Genomic DNA, 18,216 nt, shown 5'->3' on the forward strand with positions numbered 1-18,216 from the left:
AAAATAATTGTAATATGATAGAACTACACATAACTTTATTCTATATTTTCCAAGTCTCCTGTAAATGTGTTATCATACTTTCATAATTAAATTTTTTTAAGTACCTCAAGAAACCAGTATATATAGGCAAAAAATAAATTGAAAGGAACTTATTCTGTTTTATAATAGCATTTTCCATCTACATAATTAATTCACTACAAACAAATCCCTATAATACAATTATATGCTTGTTTCCAATCCTCCTCAACCAAGGATAGCAGCTAAATGCAGTGACTATTCTGGAACTGGCTTCCCTGGTGGCTCAGTGGTAAAGAATCCATCTGCAATGCAGGAGACACGAGAGATGTGGGTTCGATCCCTGGGCTGGGAAGATCCCCTGGAGAAGGGAACGGCAACCCACTCCAGTACTCGTTTTTTACTCTAGTATTCTTGCCCAGGGAAATCCGATGGGTAAGAGGAGCCTGGTGGGCTACAGTCCATGGGGTTTCAAAAAGAGTTGGACACAACTTAGAGACAAAACAAAAACCAAATCACCCTGATGAAAGATCCCAAATGACATCTGGGTACAGGTCTAAAACCTTCCTAAAACTGGTCTCAAAAGAGCCTACATTGGCTCAGAGCTTGATGCAAAGTATGGGGGAAGGGTGGGGTCTCCTGTCTAAACTTAACAACAAACACAGGGCAGGGATTAAAACACACTGAAACCCCTCTCTCTGCTCTTCGGTGCTGTTTCAGCCTCTTGCCATAAACTCCACGGGAGTGAGTACTTTGCAGACGAACTCACTTCAGAGACAGCCCCTGCCCGAGTACCACTGAAGTGAATCATCTGCAGTTCACGGATCTCTTTCAGCTCAAATCCTTTGGTGGTTTTTAGTGCCTTGAAGGCCTAAGCATCAGGCACTACAGGGAAACACAGAAGAGTCAGGTATCACTTAAAAACAAACCCGAGCTGACCCCTGGAGATGCTGAAACAACCTCCTGCGCTGAGAGTACCAGCTGCAACTCCATAGTGGGGTGGCCCGTTTGGGAGGCAGATAATCCTGCCACTGTTTCTATAGAGGTTTGGTCTGATCTAAGTAACGGGTCACTCCTTTTCCCTGTCAGCATTTCCAGTGTTCACCTGCTCACCAGCGTGGATGAAAGGCAATTTAAGGTCATGGCATATCAGGCTTTCCTTAAAGGGTTCTCAGGGTGGACAGCTGCTGTTAGGGTGTGCCTGGCAGCCCTCCCTCCTCTCCTTGCAGTGGGGCTCTTCTTTCTTGTAGGGAGTTCATTCCAGCTGTCCAAGCAGGGCTGACCAGCACCTGCATCTACCAAAGGTGGGGGTGTGTGACCAGGCTGAGCCAAAGCCTCTCCCTGGTCCCTGTGACTGGTTTGGTAATGTGATGAGTATTTGATTCACAGTGGGCCAGAATCCCAGGTAGTGCTAGTGGTAAGGAATCTGCCTGCCAATGCAGGAGACGTTAAGAGATGCAGTTTCAATTACTGGGTTGGGAAGATCCCCTGGAGGAGGGCATGCCTACCCACTACAGTATTCTTGCCTGGAGAATCCCATGGACAGAGGAGCCTGGTGGGTTATAGTTCATGGGATTGAAAAGAGTTGGACATGACTAAGTGACTTAGCATGCACACACGGGCCAGAATCACCCCTAAGAATTTCCTGTTACACTTGTCCTCTTTTAAAAGCTTCCTAAGCTTAGAAGGATGAGTCAGGGCCATTGATCAGCCAGGTGCAGAAAACTCAATAAATAAGCAAAGCTGAGGTAAGCCTGGTCCTGATGGCATTGCTGGAGCTCCTGGTTCCACCTGTGCTTGAAGTCCATGCATGGATTTTCCAAGTACCTGAGCCTGTGTGTTTCCTTTTGGCTAAAGCTAGTTTTTGAGTAGGTTTCTGTCACCTGCAGCCCAAGGCCACAATTGTGGAATGAATGCTAACAAATAAGGCTGTGTATGTGGCTCAAACAGGAACCTGCTACTTGTCACCAGAGAAGCAAGACCTTCCTTCCTATTGAAGAAGAATGCTGGGTGCTTTTGGAAAACCTCCCAACCAGGAAACAAAGTTTGCATCAAACAGCCCCCAAACTACAGTCAAAATCAGTGCCTTCTGGGGAAGATATAAGATGCTGTGAAGCTTGAGCTTAGAACAGTGTTTAGCAATCTCTCCTTTAGGTGGTTCATAAAATACAGGAAAAAGGGGTTTTGCAGTCATATGCATTTGTATAAGATTGGATCATTCAGCCTTTTCAACAGTTAAAGAGTCAGGACATTAAAGTGTTAAGTGTTAGTCGTGTCCAACTCCTTGCAGCCCCATAGACTGTAGCCTACCAGGCTCTTCTATCCATGGAATTTTCCAGGCAATAATACTGGAGTGGATAGCCATTCCCTTCTCCAGGGGATCTTCCCAACCCAGGGATAGAACCTGGGTCTCCTCCATTGCAGGCGGATTCTTTACTGTCTCAGCCACCAGCAAAGCCCCAGGACATTAAAGGACAGAGGCTTTAGAGAACCCATATGCTCCTGTTCCCCACCCCCAAACTCAGATGGGAATAACAATTATTTGGCCATGAAATTTCTCCCCCTCCCCCCCAGATACTCTGTGAGTCTGAAGTTCCAGAGAATACACTTTGGCCTGAGGTGTAGCCTCTTTGGGTGATGAGGCAATCAGCGGCTTGAGTAGCATCTTGCGTGGGCAGGAGCTTCAGCATTTCTTCGGGCTGCTCTGAGTGACTCCTCCCTGGCCACAGCGCCCTGTGGCCTCCCATCTGTAGCATGGGACCGCGTCCAAGGCTTGCCAGCAAGAGTAACTCACAGGTATCAGCAGAGCCCCATTTCAACATTAAGATTCCATTATGTCAGAGTCATAAGGCTAATGGGACCTCTTGTTATGTAATTTCAGCAATAAACTAAAATCGTTTGTTTCCAACGGTGGTTGAAAACACTGAAGACTGTTGCTTAGGTAAGTGTAACTGTGGTGGCAGGGGAAAAACAACATACAACCCACAATCACACACACAAATGAAATCCTGGCCACTGGTTCCTGTGCCAAGTCACAAAACAAAAAGTGCAACTCTGGAAGCTCCCCCTCTGCAAGTGGCCGGATTACCTTTGACCGCCACGGAGATGGTCGTGTTCTCCCCTACCAGGTAGCCGCAGGGAAGCAGCTCGGGGGTCTCGGAGGTGTTGCTGCGCTTGATGTCCCCGATGCTGTAGCCAAGGACGCTGTCTGAGTTCAGCCCCAGCTGACTCACTGGGTCAATGTGGACAATGTACTCCTGGAAAAAATCAAATAAAGACCCCGTCAAAGATGTGGGAAAAAAATCTGTGGAAGACCCACGTTTTCATCGGGTGATTTATGATCATCTTCTCCTCTTCCCCAGCTGATGCCTGAGTTGAAACTGACCTGTGGAATGGCGGGGCAGAAGAGCTGACTTTCAATGGAGGGGGCGGTGTCCTCGTATCACAGGCCACTTAAAGCACAGATTTATGTGGCTAGTGATGGGAGGGTGGCAAACCCTAAAAAGATGGTGAACATGTAGTCTGGATAAACCAAGCAGGGAAGCTATGGTGCTTTTCCTCTAAGTTCAGCTGAAGTTTTAAAGACACTGGGGCCTGTGAATGGGGCTGGAAAATGCATGAAGAAGTGCATGAAATGCATGAAAATTCTGATAAGAAATCTCTCCACCAGCCCCTTCTTTTGGCTCAGGTCAAGGGCCATACTAAATGACAAAGGGAACAAAACTCCGGGCTGCTAAAAAAAAAAGCAGCTCTAGAGTTTTACATAAACAAATGCGTGTTTAATTTGGAAAGTGTTCCAGATTAGGTGACTGAGTGAGAGGTTTTAGGTCAATGACCTTGGAACAAAGTCCGCGGGCTCTGTGGTAGCCAAACAACTGAGCTGGAATCCTGATAACAAGCTGCTACCTTTAATGGTCTCACTTCTCACCTGTGACACCTCCCTGGCTCTTTTCAGCCTGATCTGTGGTCATTTTAGTCCAAGGATGTCCCAACTGCCCATGAACAGAGACAAGGTTCGGGCCGGGGCAGCAGGCGTGGTCTGCCCTAAGCCATTTCCGCCTTTTACCCCGTCTCACTTCTGCAGACTGGTCTGCTCAAAATGGGAAGCAAGCTTGAGTCCAAGGACAGAATTTTCTCTGTGCCACCTCAGTCTAGATGCTGGGAAACTAGAGCGTACTAGGTTAAAAGTCAGATTTCGAAATCAGACCAACAATCAGACCAATATGGTCTCTGACACACAAAAAATGTGGGCTATTATTAATACTTGGGGATGTGATGAATGAACACTCTGGTCATTGACGTACTTTAGGGCAATAGACCAAAAAATGTACTAAAAGCTTCTTTCAAATCACCAACACATCAAGGTTCACCTAGATGCTCATTAGTTATTTCTCCTGTGGCAAACACCCACTCCAATGATGTGATTAGAACGAACAGAAAAGTAACTGTGCCAACATCCTTGACACTAGCCGTGGGTCAGAGGTCAATGTCACACAAAGCACAAATCACACTCTGAAATGTTGGCACAGGACACTGGGCAAGGTGGATTAGATCCCCTCACCAAAATGAAGGGTGGAAATGGGATGTCTTGGCCCCGGACTCGGGACACACAGTTCAAGACACACCCAACAGGACAGTCTAAGGTGAAGACAGAATGTGGCCATTAGCAGTTCACTTTGAGAGGCTCGTGCAGTGGTTCCAGGCTGGGGAAATGCCCCTCGCTGGCTGGCCAGCCTCTGCAAAGGGCAGGCGTTCTCGTCTGTTGGTCCTGTCACCAGTCTGTACTAAGCATCCTCCTTCTGTTCCCTTGACAACCAGGCATAAGTCCCAGCAACGGAAGAATGTGGGAGAAGGGACACAGGCCAAAAAATGACCAGGTTCAGGGAACAAACCACCCTTTCTTATCCCGAGGCCCAGGCCCCCACTTGGGTGGCTGTCTCCACGAAGCACTTACTTTGAAGAGCCGTCTAACCACCCCATCAAGCACGTCCCACTTCGTCTTGCCACTAACTCCAATGCAGCCAATGAGGAAGAGGTGCGGTCTGGAATCCTAAGGGTGAGATGTCCACAGGTGAAAAACACGTGGATCCTTTCTGACTCAGGTTAGCAGAGGACTTGGATTGTCTTAGAATTCCACCAGTGGCTTGAGAGGGGCTCACAAGTCCTGTTTGCTTTAACACCAGATATAACTTGGACTAAATGCAACTGTCTTAAACACTTTCCTGCTCTATCACAACCCATGGGTCAGGAAGAGAGGGTCTCCGTTCTAGAATCTAGAACCTTTTACTGAAGGTGTACCTCATATGGATGTAGATCACATATCCCCCTGTGGGGAATGCTCTCCTCTCTCCTTTCTGCCATCTCTCCCTTTCCAAACTTTGCTTATGAACTCACCTCTTCCAGGAAGCCTTCAATGATTAACCCACCAGGCTCACCACTCACACTGCTTCAGTAGTTCCGTGTACAACGTATATGATGATATATTTTGTACTTGTTTATTTTGAGGTATTTGCCTTATTTGTCTGTCAAGTTTGTCTCCTTGTTAAATCTTAAATTCCTTTGGGATCTTTTTCTTTTCTTCTGGTTTTTTTTAATAATATTGATTTCTTTCCTTCTAGTTAAAATTTTAAACATGCTCAATTCTGAAAACCAGTAAGACTCCCAGAAGTTCACACACACAAAAAATCTTTTTCTACTTCTTTTGCCTTGCTGCCCACAGAGCTCTGCATAGTAGGGGCTAACTGATCACACTGACTAAAGGAAACTAGTAGAACATTCCATTCTGTTTGGTTTTAAAATATCTGACATGCTGATAAGAATATAATAATTAGGAGGGTAGAGAGAAGAGGGGAGAGCTGGGGATATATTTGCCAGCTGAGCAACATCAGCAGAGAAGAAAGCACCTGTCTTGCAGTGAGATGATCTGGCCCCACCACTTCCCTTACAGCCTTAGGTAAGTGATGCTGGGGTCCTGGGTTTCTCAACTGTAAAAGGGAGATGATAAAATCTGGGCAGCCAACCTCATCAAGATGTGGTGATCCAGAACAACACCATTTTGAAAAGGGACAAAGTTTTATAAGGTGTTAGATCTATCTGTGTGTGTTGATGATCATTAGAATAAAAGGCATTCACAGGTATCATACGTTATAAGAATGACTTCTACCACTCTACCAGCCGAGCTCTGAAAATGGAGTTGTTTATTGGATCTTTCTAAACTAGATGATGCTCAGACCCTCTAGCAGCCCCCCTCTTCAGTGAGACTAGATGGCCAGCCACACGTGGAATCCTCTGGCAGAGAAGTCTGGCTAGAGATGCTGTGTTCTGATGGCCGCTTTGGGCTCCCAAGATCTCAGAGCTTTTAATAGTATGTTGGCTAAAACACTCAGAAATAATAAGCAAGCAAAAACTTCAAGGGACTTGCATTAGAGGCTCATGAGGCCTCTCACTTATGTGAGAGGTGGTCATTCCCAGCATCATTTGGATTTAAATAATGACTAAAAATCAACTTTGATTATCAACCCCTGCCCCCCACCCTAGAACAGTCTGATGAGGATATGACCTCTGGACCCTGGAAGAGAACATAAAACTCAGATGCCCCAGCTTCAGCAAATCAGGATGTCCCACCATCTCCACTGCTAGCACCTGTGTGCTCCTGGGCTTGGCTACCTCTGTCTCCCAGGGTCTACTTGGTCAGCAACCTCTGACGATTAGATAAAACTGGTGCTCTTGGTCAGCTGAATTTGGTCAGCTGATTTCTGTACCTTCTGTGCTAAATGTGCTTAGCTGCCTTTGAAGAGTTTTGGGAACATACTAAATTCAGAAAAGCCATTTCTGACTGATGTTAATGTTTAGTTAGATACTTAAAAGTAGGGCAACCTGGACCAATTTTAAGGACTCTTTATAAATTTTCCAAACACGAGAGATAGGGAAGGGCCGTTTGTTCACGTTTGTGGTATCAAAATGCTGCTGGGGATTTAGGGTTAGTTAGGGAAAGCATTAGTACTATTTCTAAGTCACCCCAGGCTCCGAGATGATGGGCGTGATGATGGATCACTACGCTAGGCAGTTCTACCTGGGGAAGGGGCAGGCTGAGCAGGGTAAGGGATCCAACTAACCTCCTTCCACTTCATTTCCTCCTGAAAGCTGACAACTATCTTAACATGCCTGCCTCCTTCCTTCCGAGCCGAGCATTCACCAGCGTCATCCAGCAACATGTCTGCGAATGGAAAACATCAACAGCCTTAGGCACATGGGACAGCGAAGCCGGCCTCCCGACACCCCTGCTGCTGGTTGGCGCAGCAGCAGGATAGACCGGGTGTCGCCGTGCAGGGGCAGGGGAGGGGCAGCATGGAGAGTGCAACCACAGAACCAACAGCGGGCCAACCAAGGAGCCAGCGGGCTGACGATGCACCTTGCTGAATGGAAGTGCGAGGGAGACTCAACCAGAACGATAGCAAGAGCAGCCTCATGGATAAGAAATCAAAAGCGTCAGCCTCGGGAGGCTTACAAAGAAAACTTAGATGGCGCTCGCTAATTATCCAGCCAGCCTAGAATCCAGCCCCAAGGCAGGAAGGTCATAAACCAAGCCATCATCCCAGGTGGGACCATTTACCATGAGGGGGTGGTAGGCAGCATACAGCTTGCACGTCAGCCTCTTAAAATGGATCAAACACAACTCAGCATGGTGGGCGAGGGGATCCAAGCTCACGGCTTGGAGATCTCGGGGCACTGGAGCAAAGCATGACAGCAGTCTAACGGCTGGGCTCATGTTGGTAGCAGACGCACACCCACATACACACATACACACACCCTAAGTGCACACACGCCTCTGCTTCTCCATTTGATCTGCTGACCTGCTCATCTTGGGGCTCCTGCTTAGAGACCAGAGGGCCAACTGCAGGCGCTGTGACACCACTCACCCAGGCTGCTGGACTCAGCGAGATTCAGGCTGTGCTGGGAGAGCCCCAGGGATTGCCTGGGGGAGGCGGACAGGGACACCTGGGAGGGCGCCCGGCTGCAGCCACTGCCTTGAGACTCTGACTTCAGCCGGTCATTCTCAGCCTTCAGCTTCTCTATTTCACTCTGTAAATGGGAAGGCAGAAACTCACTCGCTGGGCCAATATACTGTGACCAAGCCTTTTCTGGAGGAGGAATTTGAAAGTTCCCTGCAGGGATCAAATGCGCATCCTGGCCGAGGTACAGTAAGTTACACTCTCAGAGACACTGTTCAACGTGGTTCCTTTGCTGTATACAGAAGGCCTCTCTGGCAGGGGAAGGACTGAGAGCTGGCCGCCTTTGACAAAGACCTCAGAAATCTTTCCCAGAGTATGGGTGGTAGGTGGAAGAATTCATATCTAAGAAGTCTGGAAACCTCCGGCTTTCTCAACCTAGGCCTTTACTGCAGGACTTGATATCTCAGGGCCTTTAACGAGCTGGTATGCATTATGAGTCTGAGAGGCGCACACAGTGTACAGTATCTCTCAAACAAATTTGATCAAGGAGCTTTCTTTTCACACAGACTCTCGTGGAATGAGTGTTCCATGGAACCCCCTTTGGGAAACACTGCTCTCCAGTTGAGGTCTGATTTGGTAGAACCCATAGGGGTCTTTTACTCTGTATTTGTGAAGGACCTACTGTGTGTTAAGCACTGGTGCTCACACATCCAGAGGAACGGATGCAAAAGAGAATAGCTCCGAAGATGCAGATGCCTTCAGTCTGCATCAGAAGGTGAGAGGAGCTGGGGACAGAGCAAATCTATAGGGATTCAGAAGAGGGCACCGCACTAACACTCCCAGCTGCAGGACTCGAAAGGGCTTGGCAGAGGAAGAGGCATAAGGCTGAGCCTTGGGCGAAGGGTCCAACTCGGAAGTGCAGAAGGCTGGGGGGGGGGGGGGGCGGCTGGGAGCGTGGCGGGAACAGCTCCTCCCCTGCAGCCTGGGGCTCACCTGCATCCGGTTCATGGCCTCCCGCAGCTGGTCCAGCTGGTGGGCAGAGCTGAGGGCTTCCAGGCGGATGTCGGTCAGCTTCATCTCCTTGTCTCTCAGCTCGTTTCGAAGCTGCATGACCGTCTCAGCTTCGCTGTCCATGCACTCCGAAATGCTAGGGAAAGAGAGGTGCTGCTGACCAAGGCAGCGCTGAGTGCAGCTCCTCTGAGTTGCCCCCGACCACTACTCCATCATCAGGTTTGCTCAGGAGTAATCCTGTATAAAAGGGGCTTCCCTGGTGGCTCAGACGGCAAAGGACCCCGTATATCCAACTCCCTGGTGCTTCCCGGAAGTGAAAGTGAAAGTCGCTCAGTTGTGTCCAGCTCTTTGCAACCCCATGGCCTATACAGTCCATGGAATTCTCCAGGCCAAATACTGGAGTGGGTAGCCTTTCCCTTCTCCAGGGGATCTTCCCAACCCAGGGATCAAACTGGGGTCTCCTGCATTGCAGGCAGATTCTTTACCAGCTGAGCTATGAGGGAAGCTTCCTGGAAGAGACAATAGCTTCCCGGAAGTGACAATAGCAAAAGCACCTGAAATTCACAGACTTCACAGTCCCTGTTTTAAGAGGTGGTGCTTCCAGGCTGGGTTCCTTATTTAATTATTGAGGTCTGTCCTTCCACTACCTGGCAAGTCAGCACAAACTGGGAGATCATAAGAGTAGTGATGAAATGCAGTGTTAGAAAAGACAGTTCAATTTAGAAAAGGTTCTGTTGATTTCAATGATAGGAGCTGAGGTGCAGGGTGATCCAGAAGAGAAAGCTTGGACATTTCTTGGACTGAAAACAAAAAAGAAAAAAAAAACAAAACACCCAAGTTCAGAAAGTCACAAAGCTGAAGCTGATTATCTCTGAATGACATAGTGAGCATGTGGTCTGCAGAAATAATCATGCGAGCCCTCTCTCCAGGACCCAAGCACTGGATGTGACCAAACCAAACCTGACCTGTGAAACGGAGAGAGGGAGTGGGCATGTTAATTGCCAAACAGGAGGCCCGTGATCACTGTTAAAAGAGACGCCGTTGTATCTGGGAGACAGAAAGGACTAGAAGAAAAATTTAACACCTGAACAGGCAAATCTTTCTGTGGTTGTTTTCTTGACCAGCACCCTGAACTGTTTCGAGAGATACAAAACCACTTCCTTTTAAAAAGTTGTCAGCAGCCAATAAAACTTCACTTCAAAAATCTGAGACCTCCAACAGACCCTTGAAAATCTCCTAATTATTCCCGTTTCATACTTGTGAGAAACAGATTTGGGGCCAACAGATTTAGGGCTAAGACAGATTTGGGTTAGAGAGACAGTAATGTCTTTAGAAATCATATCCTCCCCCTCTGCCCACTGCCACCCTCTCCCAGCTCTCTGTGACTGTGGTTTTGTAGGGTTTAACTATATAGTTGCATATATATAATATACATATATTTTTTTGGTTTGGGAGGTTTTCAAGGGGAACTTGGAAAAACTGCTTCATTCTTGAGAGGACTATGGTTTCCTGGTTTAAATGGAGTGTAAAGTCTGAACAAAATTCCACTGTGACACTCTGGTCTTAGCCAAACCCTGTCTCATCCAAACTCGAAGATTCCAGGTCACTGCAAAGAACAATCGGCTTTGGTTCGCACTGTCTGTCTGTCACATGGCAAGGCATTTTGCTCCAGTCTCCTTCACATGGTCTGTGCTTCTCCCCAGAAAGCTTTCTCAGCAAAGAGAGACAACATTTCCTTGGCACCCGCTTTGTGGAATTTATCACATGCGCTACTCTGTGAAGCTTGGCCAAACAATAACTTTACAAAGAAAGTAAGTCTGCTACGAGTAACCCTACCAAGAGTTCAAGGCCCCCCATGAGCCCCCCTCTACCACCCCCAAATCGGTCACTTCTCAGAAACACAGCATGGCAAGACTGCCCAGGGGGCGTGTCCTACAACTCAGAGATGATGCTGAAAATGAGCCCCAACCAAGTGGGCAGTCCCTGCGCCCACTGCCCACACCAGATGCTTCCCCTGGTTCCTGCCTACCCTAGACTTCTGCTGTGTCATCGATAATCACTCCCTACATGACTGCTGACTCCTCTAGGACCAGGATTCTCGTCTGTTGCATCTGATCACACTGACCCCCACATAACAGCTACTGAATACATAGACCACTGCACTGGGCATCTGCAGTGTACTACTGAATGGACTACGTATACTACCAACTTCAGGAAAAGGTGCTACAGTTATTTCCGTTTTCAGAAGAGGGAGGCATAAAGCAATTGACATGCCTACTAAAGATGTGAGAAGCACAAAGAAATCTGGTGGGTCTACTTAACCCCAGGGCCACGCTCCAGAACTATATCCTGCAGGCACTCAACACACGCTCGTCCCCTCTGTGAACCGCTTACTGAAGCAACTTGATATTAATTTTTCCTACTCTGCCCCTAACACTTAATGCCAGCATATTCCTGCCGTCTTGCCCAGGAAGCAGGGTTGGGGGCATACCTAATTTTACACACCCCAAGTGTGGGAAACACTGCCTTCCCACATGGCCATTTCTTCCGCCCACGTTGTAGGAACTTTTCTGAGCTCCGACTCCTCTGCCTTTGGGATCTTCTTTGAACGCCCTCTCATGTCTAGATCTGCACATTCTTACAAACCCTTCAAGGCTGGAAAGAACCATTTGCTCTCTGCCCACCCTTTGGAAAACCAGACCCAAAACAAACATCTCCAGTGTGCGCGGATGCTGTGGAATGTCAGGAAAGGGCTACCGAGCCAAGAGTGGGCCCCGCCCAGTCCCTCTGGGGAAAGTGGTTTGGGTTTGGAGGGAGCACTCTGGCTCTGGGCTCCGGGAGTTGCACAGGCTGAGCACATCGCCGCCACCCTCGACGCGCTTGGCTGCCTGGCAGCTTCTGGCCCAGTTACTCCTCCCTCCTCCAAATGGACTCTTCTCTCTGCCCCTGGGTTTCCACTCACCTCGCTGGCTGCTTTACTTTCTCCTCCCGAACGTCAAATATCTGAGAGTCCCAGAACTCAGTCCTTGTCCCCCTGTCTCTCCCCTATGTCTATTCAGTTCCTTAGAGGATCCCTCCAGTTTCCCAGCTTTTGAACCACCTGTGAGCTCATGTTTCCCAAATCTCAACCTTTAGGAACTCCAGGCTGGCTGGCATTTCCACAGGGGTGTCTCCTGGGCATCTCACACCTCACGCAGCTCCCGGTCCCCTCCTGGCCCAGTGTGTGTCTTTCACCCATCCCAGAAACAATACCTCCACACTCCTAAGTCCTCAAGTTGCAAATCTAGGAATATTCAACATTTCTTCTTCTCTTCCCTTCACATGCCCCATCACAAGGTGCTATCAGCTTTCCTTTCAGAATATATCCTAAGTCCACTCAGGACTCACAATTAGCATCAATTACTCATTCCACCTAATATCCGAATGCCTGCAAAACCAACAGGGTACCTAACTACATGGAGCTTCACCTGGAGACTGGAGAATTGGGGCAAAGAAGAAATAACCAAGAAGATGCTCCATAACAGGTGGTGACATCTACAATGGTGAAAAAATAAAACACGGAAGGGGGCTGTTGGGAGTGCTGGCTGGTGGCAGATGTGGTTTCACACGAGGTGCCTGGGCCGGGCCTTGCTGATAGGGTAACACTGAGCTGCTTGTGCCAGGCAGAGGGCACAGAAAGGGCAAAGGCCCAGGGATGGTGACCGTGAGTGGCGAGTTCAAACAACAAAGCAGTCCAGAGCACCTGGGGGTAGCGGGGGCTGGGCAGTGAGGGGAGCATGTTGTCAGCCTCCGCCGCAGTCTCCCTCCTCACACTCCACTTGTGAGCTGTTAATTTAGACAATCTCACGTTCGTGCTGAAAACTCTCCAAGGTCTCCCCAACACACGGGAAATCAGATGCAGACTCACCTACAGCTTCAAAGCCTCACGTGTTCTAGACTGGTGCCACCCCCTTCCCCACCACTTTCCACATGCCCGCAATGCGGCAGCCGCGCTGGCCATACCCAGCTTCTCAGACACACCAGGCCTGGTTCCAGGTCCCACCAGGAAAGCCGCCCTGCTGGCTGGGAGGCGGAGTCAGCTACATGTTCACTGAGGCCCCCCACCTCCACCCCACCGGGCACACTCATTTCACTTCTCCCCTCCCAGGTCGTGGAGAAGGCAGTGGCACCCTACTCCAGTACTCTTGCCTAGAAAATCCCATGGACAGAGGAGCCTGGTGGGCTGCAGTCCATAGGGTCCCTAAGAGTCGGACACGACTGAGCAACTTCACTTTCACTTTTCACTTTCGTGCATTGGAGAAGAAGATGGCAACCCACTCCAGTGTTCTTGCCTGGAGAATCCCAGGGATGGGGGAGTCTGCTGGGCTGCCGTCTATGGGGTTGCACAGAGTTGGACATGACTGAAGCGACTTAGCAGCAGCAGCCTCCCAGGTCGTAAGCCCTGCTCAGCGGTCAGTGGGAAGAGGCCCGGTGCACCCCAGCCGCCTGCAGGAGTCCCACTCTGTCCCCTCCCTGCCTGAGGCTGGACACACTGAGGACATGGGCCCACAGGACAGGCGGAGCCTGGGGGCCAGCATCACCACGGGGCAGGCCGCCTGCTCAAGACAGATGTCCGTGTTAGATCTGGAGGGAAGCAGCGATCGATAGCCACGGGTAAAGCCTCTGTACTTTGGGATTGAGTCTGTCAAAGCGTTACCAACAAGAACTAACCAGGGATCCCTCCTGGCACACAGGTCTTGGCTGAAACATCACCTCCTCAGAGGGGCCTTTCCGGGCCAGCTGTCTGCAGCTGCTGTCAAGGTCCTCTGCATCCCAACACACTGTTTCAGTTCCCAGCGTGAACCCTTCGCACTGTCCAGTTCTCATTTATCCAGCTTTCCATGTTTAACAACCATCTCACCCCCTGACCCATGGGGTCTACAAGGGAGTAGGGACTTGACTCTCTGACACACTGCTGTCGCCGGAGCCAAGAATGCTACCTGGCACAGAGCAGACCCCAAGAGTGGAATCAGCTCCACTGTGTCATATCCCCACGGGCCCTAAACCTCAGCGGTGGGAATCGGGCTAACATCCTCTTTGGTGTCTCCAGAACCATCTCGAACAATGTCCTGCTCACACAGGCTGACGTATGAGAAGTCTGTATCAACCTATAAAGAGCAGATGAGGGGTCTTCTATTCTCCTGCTCAGGAAACAACTGAACCGGGATGACGGCAGGCGAGCCACAGGCAGCTGGCCCTTTATGCGCCTCCTGGGCACCCTGCAGGGCAGACGGGACCGTGCTCCAGAGAACTGGTTTAACCCACATGCCAGCACACAGGGTGCTGGGCAGAAGCCACAGTCCAGCCCTCCGCGCTCCTCTCCCTTCTGCTGCTCGGGCTTACACCTTCGCCCAGAACGGAAGTACCCGTCCTCACCTTCTTGCCAGGGCACCCCCCACCAAGGGAAGAGGGGCCGCTGATTTATGTAAAATGGAGACCATTCTTCACGGAGGGTGTGTTCATAAATAAAAGTCAGGGCCCTAAACTCTGCCTCTTTACTCCCACTGCCTGTCTTCCGTGTGGTCTGAGCAGGCAATGGGCTAGTCCTGGCTCACCCTCTCACCTGCATTTCCTGCACCCGTCTGGTGAGCTGGGCTTGGGATGCTGGTGCAGGCTGCTGTCTTCTGTGGGCGGGCTGGCTGGCTGAGTGGGCTCGGGGGTGGCCCCACAGCCTTGGCCTCCTGAGACAGGAAGGAGGTAGCCGTGCATGCAAGGGATGTGACTCCCCCCTTGCGAGAATCCAGTGACGTAGCTGGAACTCATCCCTCTTTCACCAGTGAGGAAACTGAGGTGTCCACCACCTCACTCAGGTGTCCACTCCCCACCCCCAAACCCTAGCTTGCTGGCTGATCTGACCCCAACCGCAGTGGTCCGCTTCTCCCAGGCACTGTCTCGTCTCATGGGAACTGCCCTTGCAGCCCGCTTGAGCGCCAGTTCTTCCTTTTCTTGCCTGGTGATACCAAAGGCTCTGAAGGAACTTAGTCCCGTGGGGCAGGGGCAATCTCTCTCGCTGCTGCAGGGAGTCAGCTGAGCTGCCTTCTGAGCAGATACCCGGGTCCCCGCCTGTCTGTCCCAAGCCATTCCTGACCAAGCTTCTTGCCTCCAAAGTCTGGGCCTCGTGTTTTGAGATGGGACACAGACGTGTCTCCCTGCGCGCTGACGGAACAATGACGAGTGGGTGCTCAGTGGAAACCACGGGCGCTTGTCTGGGCAAGAGCAGATGACTCTTCCTTTCTATGTAACTCGGTGTCAAGGGGAACGGCACCTAAGCCAAGGCCAAGTGAGCAATCGCCTGTCTCACTCAACCAGCTGTGTTCCCAAAGAGCTCTGTACAAACTGACTCATTTACAATCAACGGGAAGAGTTCAGGGTATTCAATCATGCTACGAAATATAGAACACTTTGGTAAAGAGAATGGTCACTGAATCACTCTATTTTTTAAACCTCTAGCTTTTGAGTGCTGACCTTAGTTAGAGAAAGAGTCAACACTAAATTCTGATCCAAGAAGAAAAGTGTAAACTCTCTCAGCCCTGCCACCCAAATGAACCAGAATTTCAGCCCAAACTGCCAACACTTATACCATCGTCCCCCCAACAGAGCATACCGGCTGCAGCTTTTCACATCTACTTATCTGTTCAATCCTTACGACAGGATAAGGAGACAACCACTGTCCCAGTTTGAGACAGAAATGGAAACAAAGAGAGGTTAAACCACTTGCCGAAGACCAGCCAGCTAATTATCCACACCGATGCCAGCAGAACAAAAAACTTTCCAGTCCTAAAACATGGAAAGAACATGCAGAGTCCCATGAATGCAAGACACAAAGGACCCCAAGGAGCAGAGAGAGCGTAACAGGACTCCTCGCCATTCCTGTTGGAGAGAGCTCTCAGGGGCCAAAGATGACCACAGTGACCCCAGCAGACAGACTTACAGAGAACTGGAGTGAGAGTTTCGCAGCAGGGGAGTGGAGCCCGTGGATCCATTGTGTGGTAGCTTCGGTGAGGAAGGCAGAGAAGAATCCGTCATCTCCTCAATGTCTGAATGGGAGGACGCTGACTTGGGGGACTTCTTCTTCCCGAAGGCTTGCTTGAAGGAGCTGCGTAACTGAATACACAAGACTATCAGGCTGGCAGATGCCGGGCCCACCCCTCAGGCCTCAGCAAACAGACATGCAGAAGAGCAAATTCCTTCTCCCGCGCTCTCCTCCCGGCCACGGAAAAGGTTCCCCACAGCTCTCTTGAATCAGTGCATTAAGGGAAGAAGAGTTATCTGGTGTTGACAGCTCAGGGGACTGGTCCTGTGGGTGACATTCCATGCCTACTCTTGGGTCAAGACTAGATGCCAACAGCAAGACAGAGCCTGGCTCAGCAGATGATGTGGGGAGGAGAGGGTGACACGGCAACAAAGCGGGGTGCTCAGACACGGTGACGGATGCGGGTGAGGTTAGTCATATCAGTGGATGGGTTAGCTTGGTATCTGATATTCACGTGGGTCTTGCTTACCTCATTGACCTGCCAGAGAAAACGCAAGCAAAAATGGGGAAGGGGGAGGAAAAAAGACACATTTTTAACAGAGAAAGCCAGAGACAGGGAAAGCTTTGGACTTTTCAGACATGGCATGGCTCATAATAAACACCATACAGAGAGGAGGTGTCTGGTAGGACCAGGGATCTTTCAAAGCTTAAGAGCTAGCTTCTCCAATTATGGAAGGAGAGGAAGAGTGTGTCTGGAGGTGCCTACAATCTAAGCTCTACAAGCTTCTTTGTCTGGCTGAAATGACTGCCCCATCTTCCTACACTCCTACTCTTTCCCGCCTCTAATCAGTCATCTCTAAGTCTTTTTTTCCTTTTTTAAGCATGTCTTTTCTCAGCAAGGGTAGCTTCATTGCTGCACCAGTCCCAACATGGCTGCATAGCGCTCTAACATATGTACTTAAGGAGCTCCTACTATCCTTCTATACACATAGTAAAAGCAGAAGATTAGCCATGTCGCTCCTTGCTCCAAAAAAAAAAATTTAAAAGAAATGTTTTAACCACATTGGGAAAAAGGAACTGGTATATCACAAATTCCCCAAACCATGAAATGGATCTGAAAATTCTGAGAACATAAAAAAATTAAAAGTATGATTTCTCTGAAAGCCATGATAAGAACATAGTTTCCTAGGACCAAGAAATACAGCTTCATCTTGAAAACGTTCTTTTAGAAAGTAAATTTCTTCTTCTAAAGTTTTTTTTTTTTTCCCCTTCTGAAAACACATTCTGGGAGTTTCCTTAACCACTGTGAAATTCAGAAAACGAGCCATTCAGAAATAATGAGAATTTTCTCCTATCAAAGTTTCACCCGTAACAAACTGCACATCCAGCTCGTGGTCGAGTCTGGATCCCATTTCTCTCCCATTTCCTACTTCCAGTCATATTTCCAGAGAGTAGTCAGCGAAACAGAAGGATCTGCACACATCAACCTAAATCCTTGCTCAACCTCTGGTAAGATGCCAGGTAAAGGAGGAGCTTACAATGATCAGGCAACATTGACCTTTGGGATTAACTGAGGATGCCTATTGGCCATCCTCCCCAATGGCACTGATAACCAAAAGCTGTCTTAAAAACATTAAGTTTTATTTCCTTAATTAATAAAAAAGGATAGTCACATTTTTTCATAGAAAATAATTCTCTCATCACTTTGACAATCAAATCAGATTATATTTAGCAACAGCATATTAGAAACAAAACTTGAGTTAATCTTATTTAAGTCACAGCAAATGAGTTGACTAAAAGCCATCAGTAATATAAGGAAAGACTTAATCAGAAAGATGAGAGAATCACCCGGAACTGGCCTTTCCGCTTGCCTCCAATGCAAGTCATTAATAATCAACATGAGTGACTCCTCAACTCTTCCATCACTGGACCTCGCCACCCATCCAAGATAACACAAAATGAATGAGAAGTATATGGAATGAATGCAGACACTGAAGCTCCTATGAACACATGATGCTGTGAGCATTGACAAATGGGGCTCTGTGCGTCCTGGCCAAGTTCAGATCAACCTGGGGTGTCCCTGCACTGAAGTCGGGGAGCAGTGAATGTTAAACAGAACTCCACAGCCGGTCAGCAGAACTGAAAATTGAGTGGGGAGAGGACAGTGGCATTTTCCATGAAGAATGGGAAAAACTGTTCAAGAGGCCATTGTACAGCAAGTCAAGT

General features: G+C 49.1%; 1 protein-coding gene across 7 annotated transcripts in view; it reads right to left on the bottom strand.

Moving 5' to 3' along the window:
* The window catches only part of NAV2 (neuron navigator 2), a 426,264-nt gene that overhangs the window by 19,948 nt on the left and 388,100 nt on the right, over window positions 1-18,216 (bottom strand). For all 7 annotated transcript variants that reach the window (XM_069565338.1, XM_069565336.1, XM_069565339.1 and 4 more), the window contains 6 exons: window positions 15,949-16,121; window positions 8,961-9,114; window positions 7,935-8,097; window positions 7,131-7,231; window positions 4,970-5,065; window positions 3,104-3,272 (listed from right to left, as the gene is read on the bottom strand). In XM_069565338.1, coding sequence (XP_069421439.1) covers window positions 3,104-3,272; window positions 4,970-5,065; window positions 7,131-7,231; window positions 7,935-8,097; window positions 8,961-9,114; window positions 15,949-16,121 — 856 coding nt within the window. The remainder of the gene's footprint in view (window positions 1-3,103; window positions 3,273-4,969; window positions 5,066-7,130; window positions 7,232-7,934; window positions 8,098-8,960; window positions 9,115-15,948; window positions 16,122-18,216) is intronic.

This window comes from Ovis canadensis, chromosome 21, assembly GCF_042477335.2.
Source record: "Ovis canadensis isolate MfBH-ARS-UI-01 breed Bighorn chromosome 21, ARS-UI_OviCan_v2, whole genome shotgun sequence".
Classification (NCBI taxonomy): Eukaryota; Metazoa; Chordata; class Mammalia; order Artiodactyla; family Bovidae; genus Ovis; species Ovis canadensis.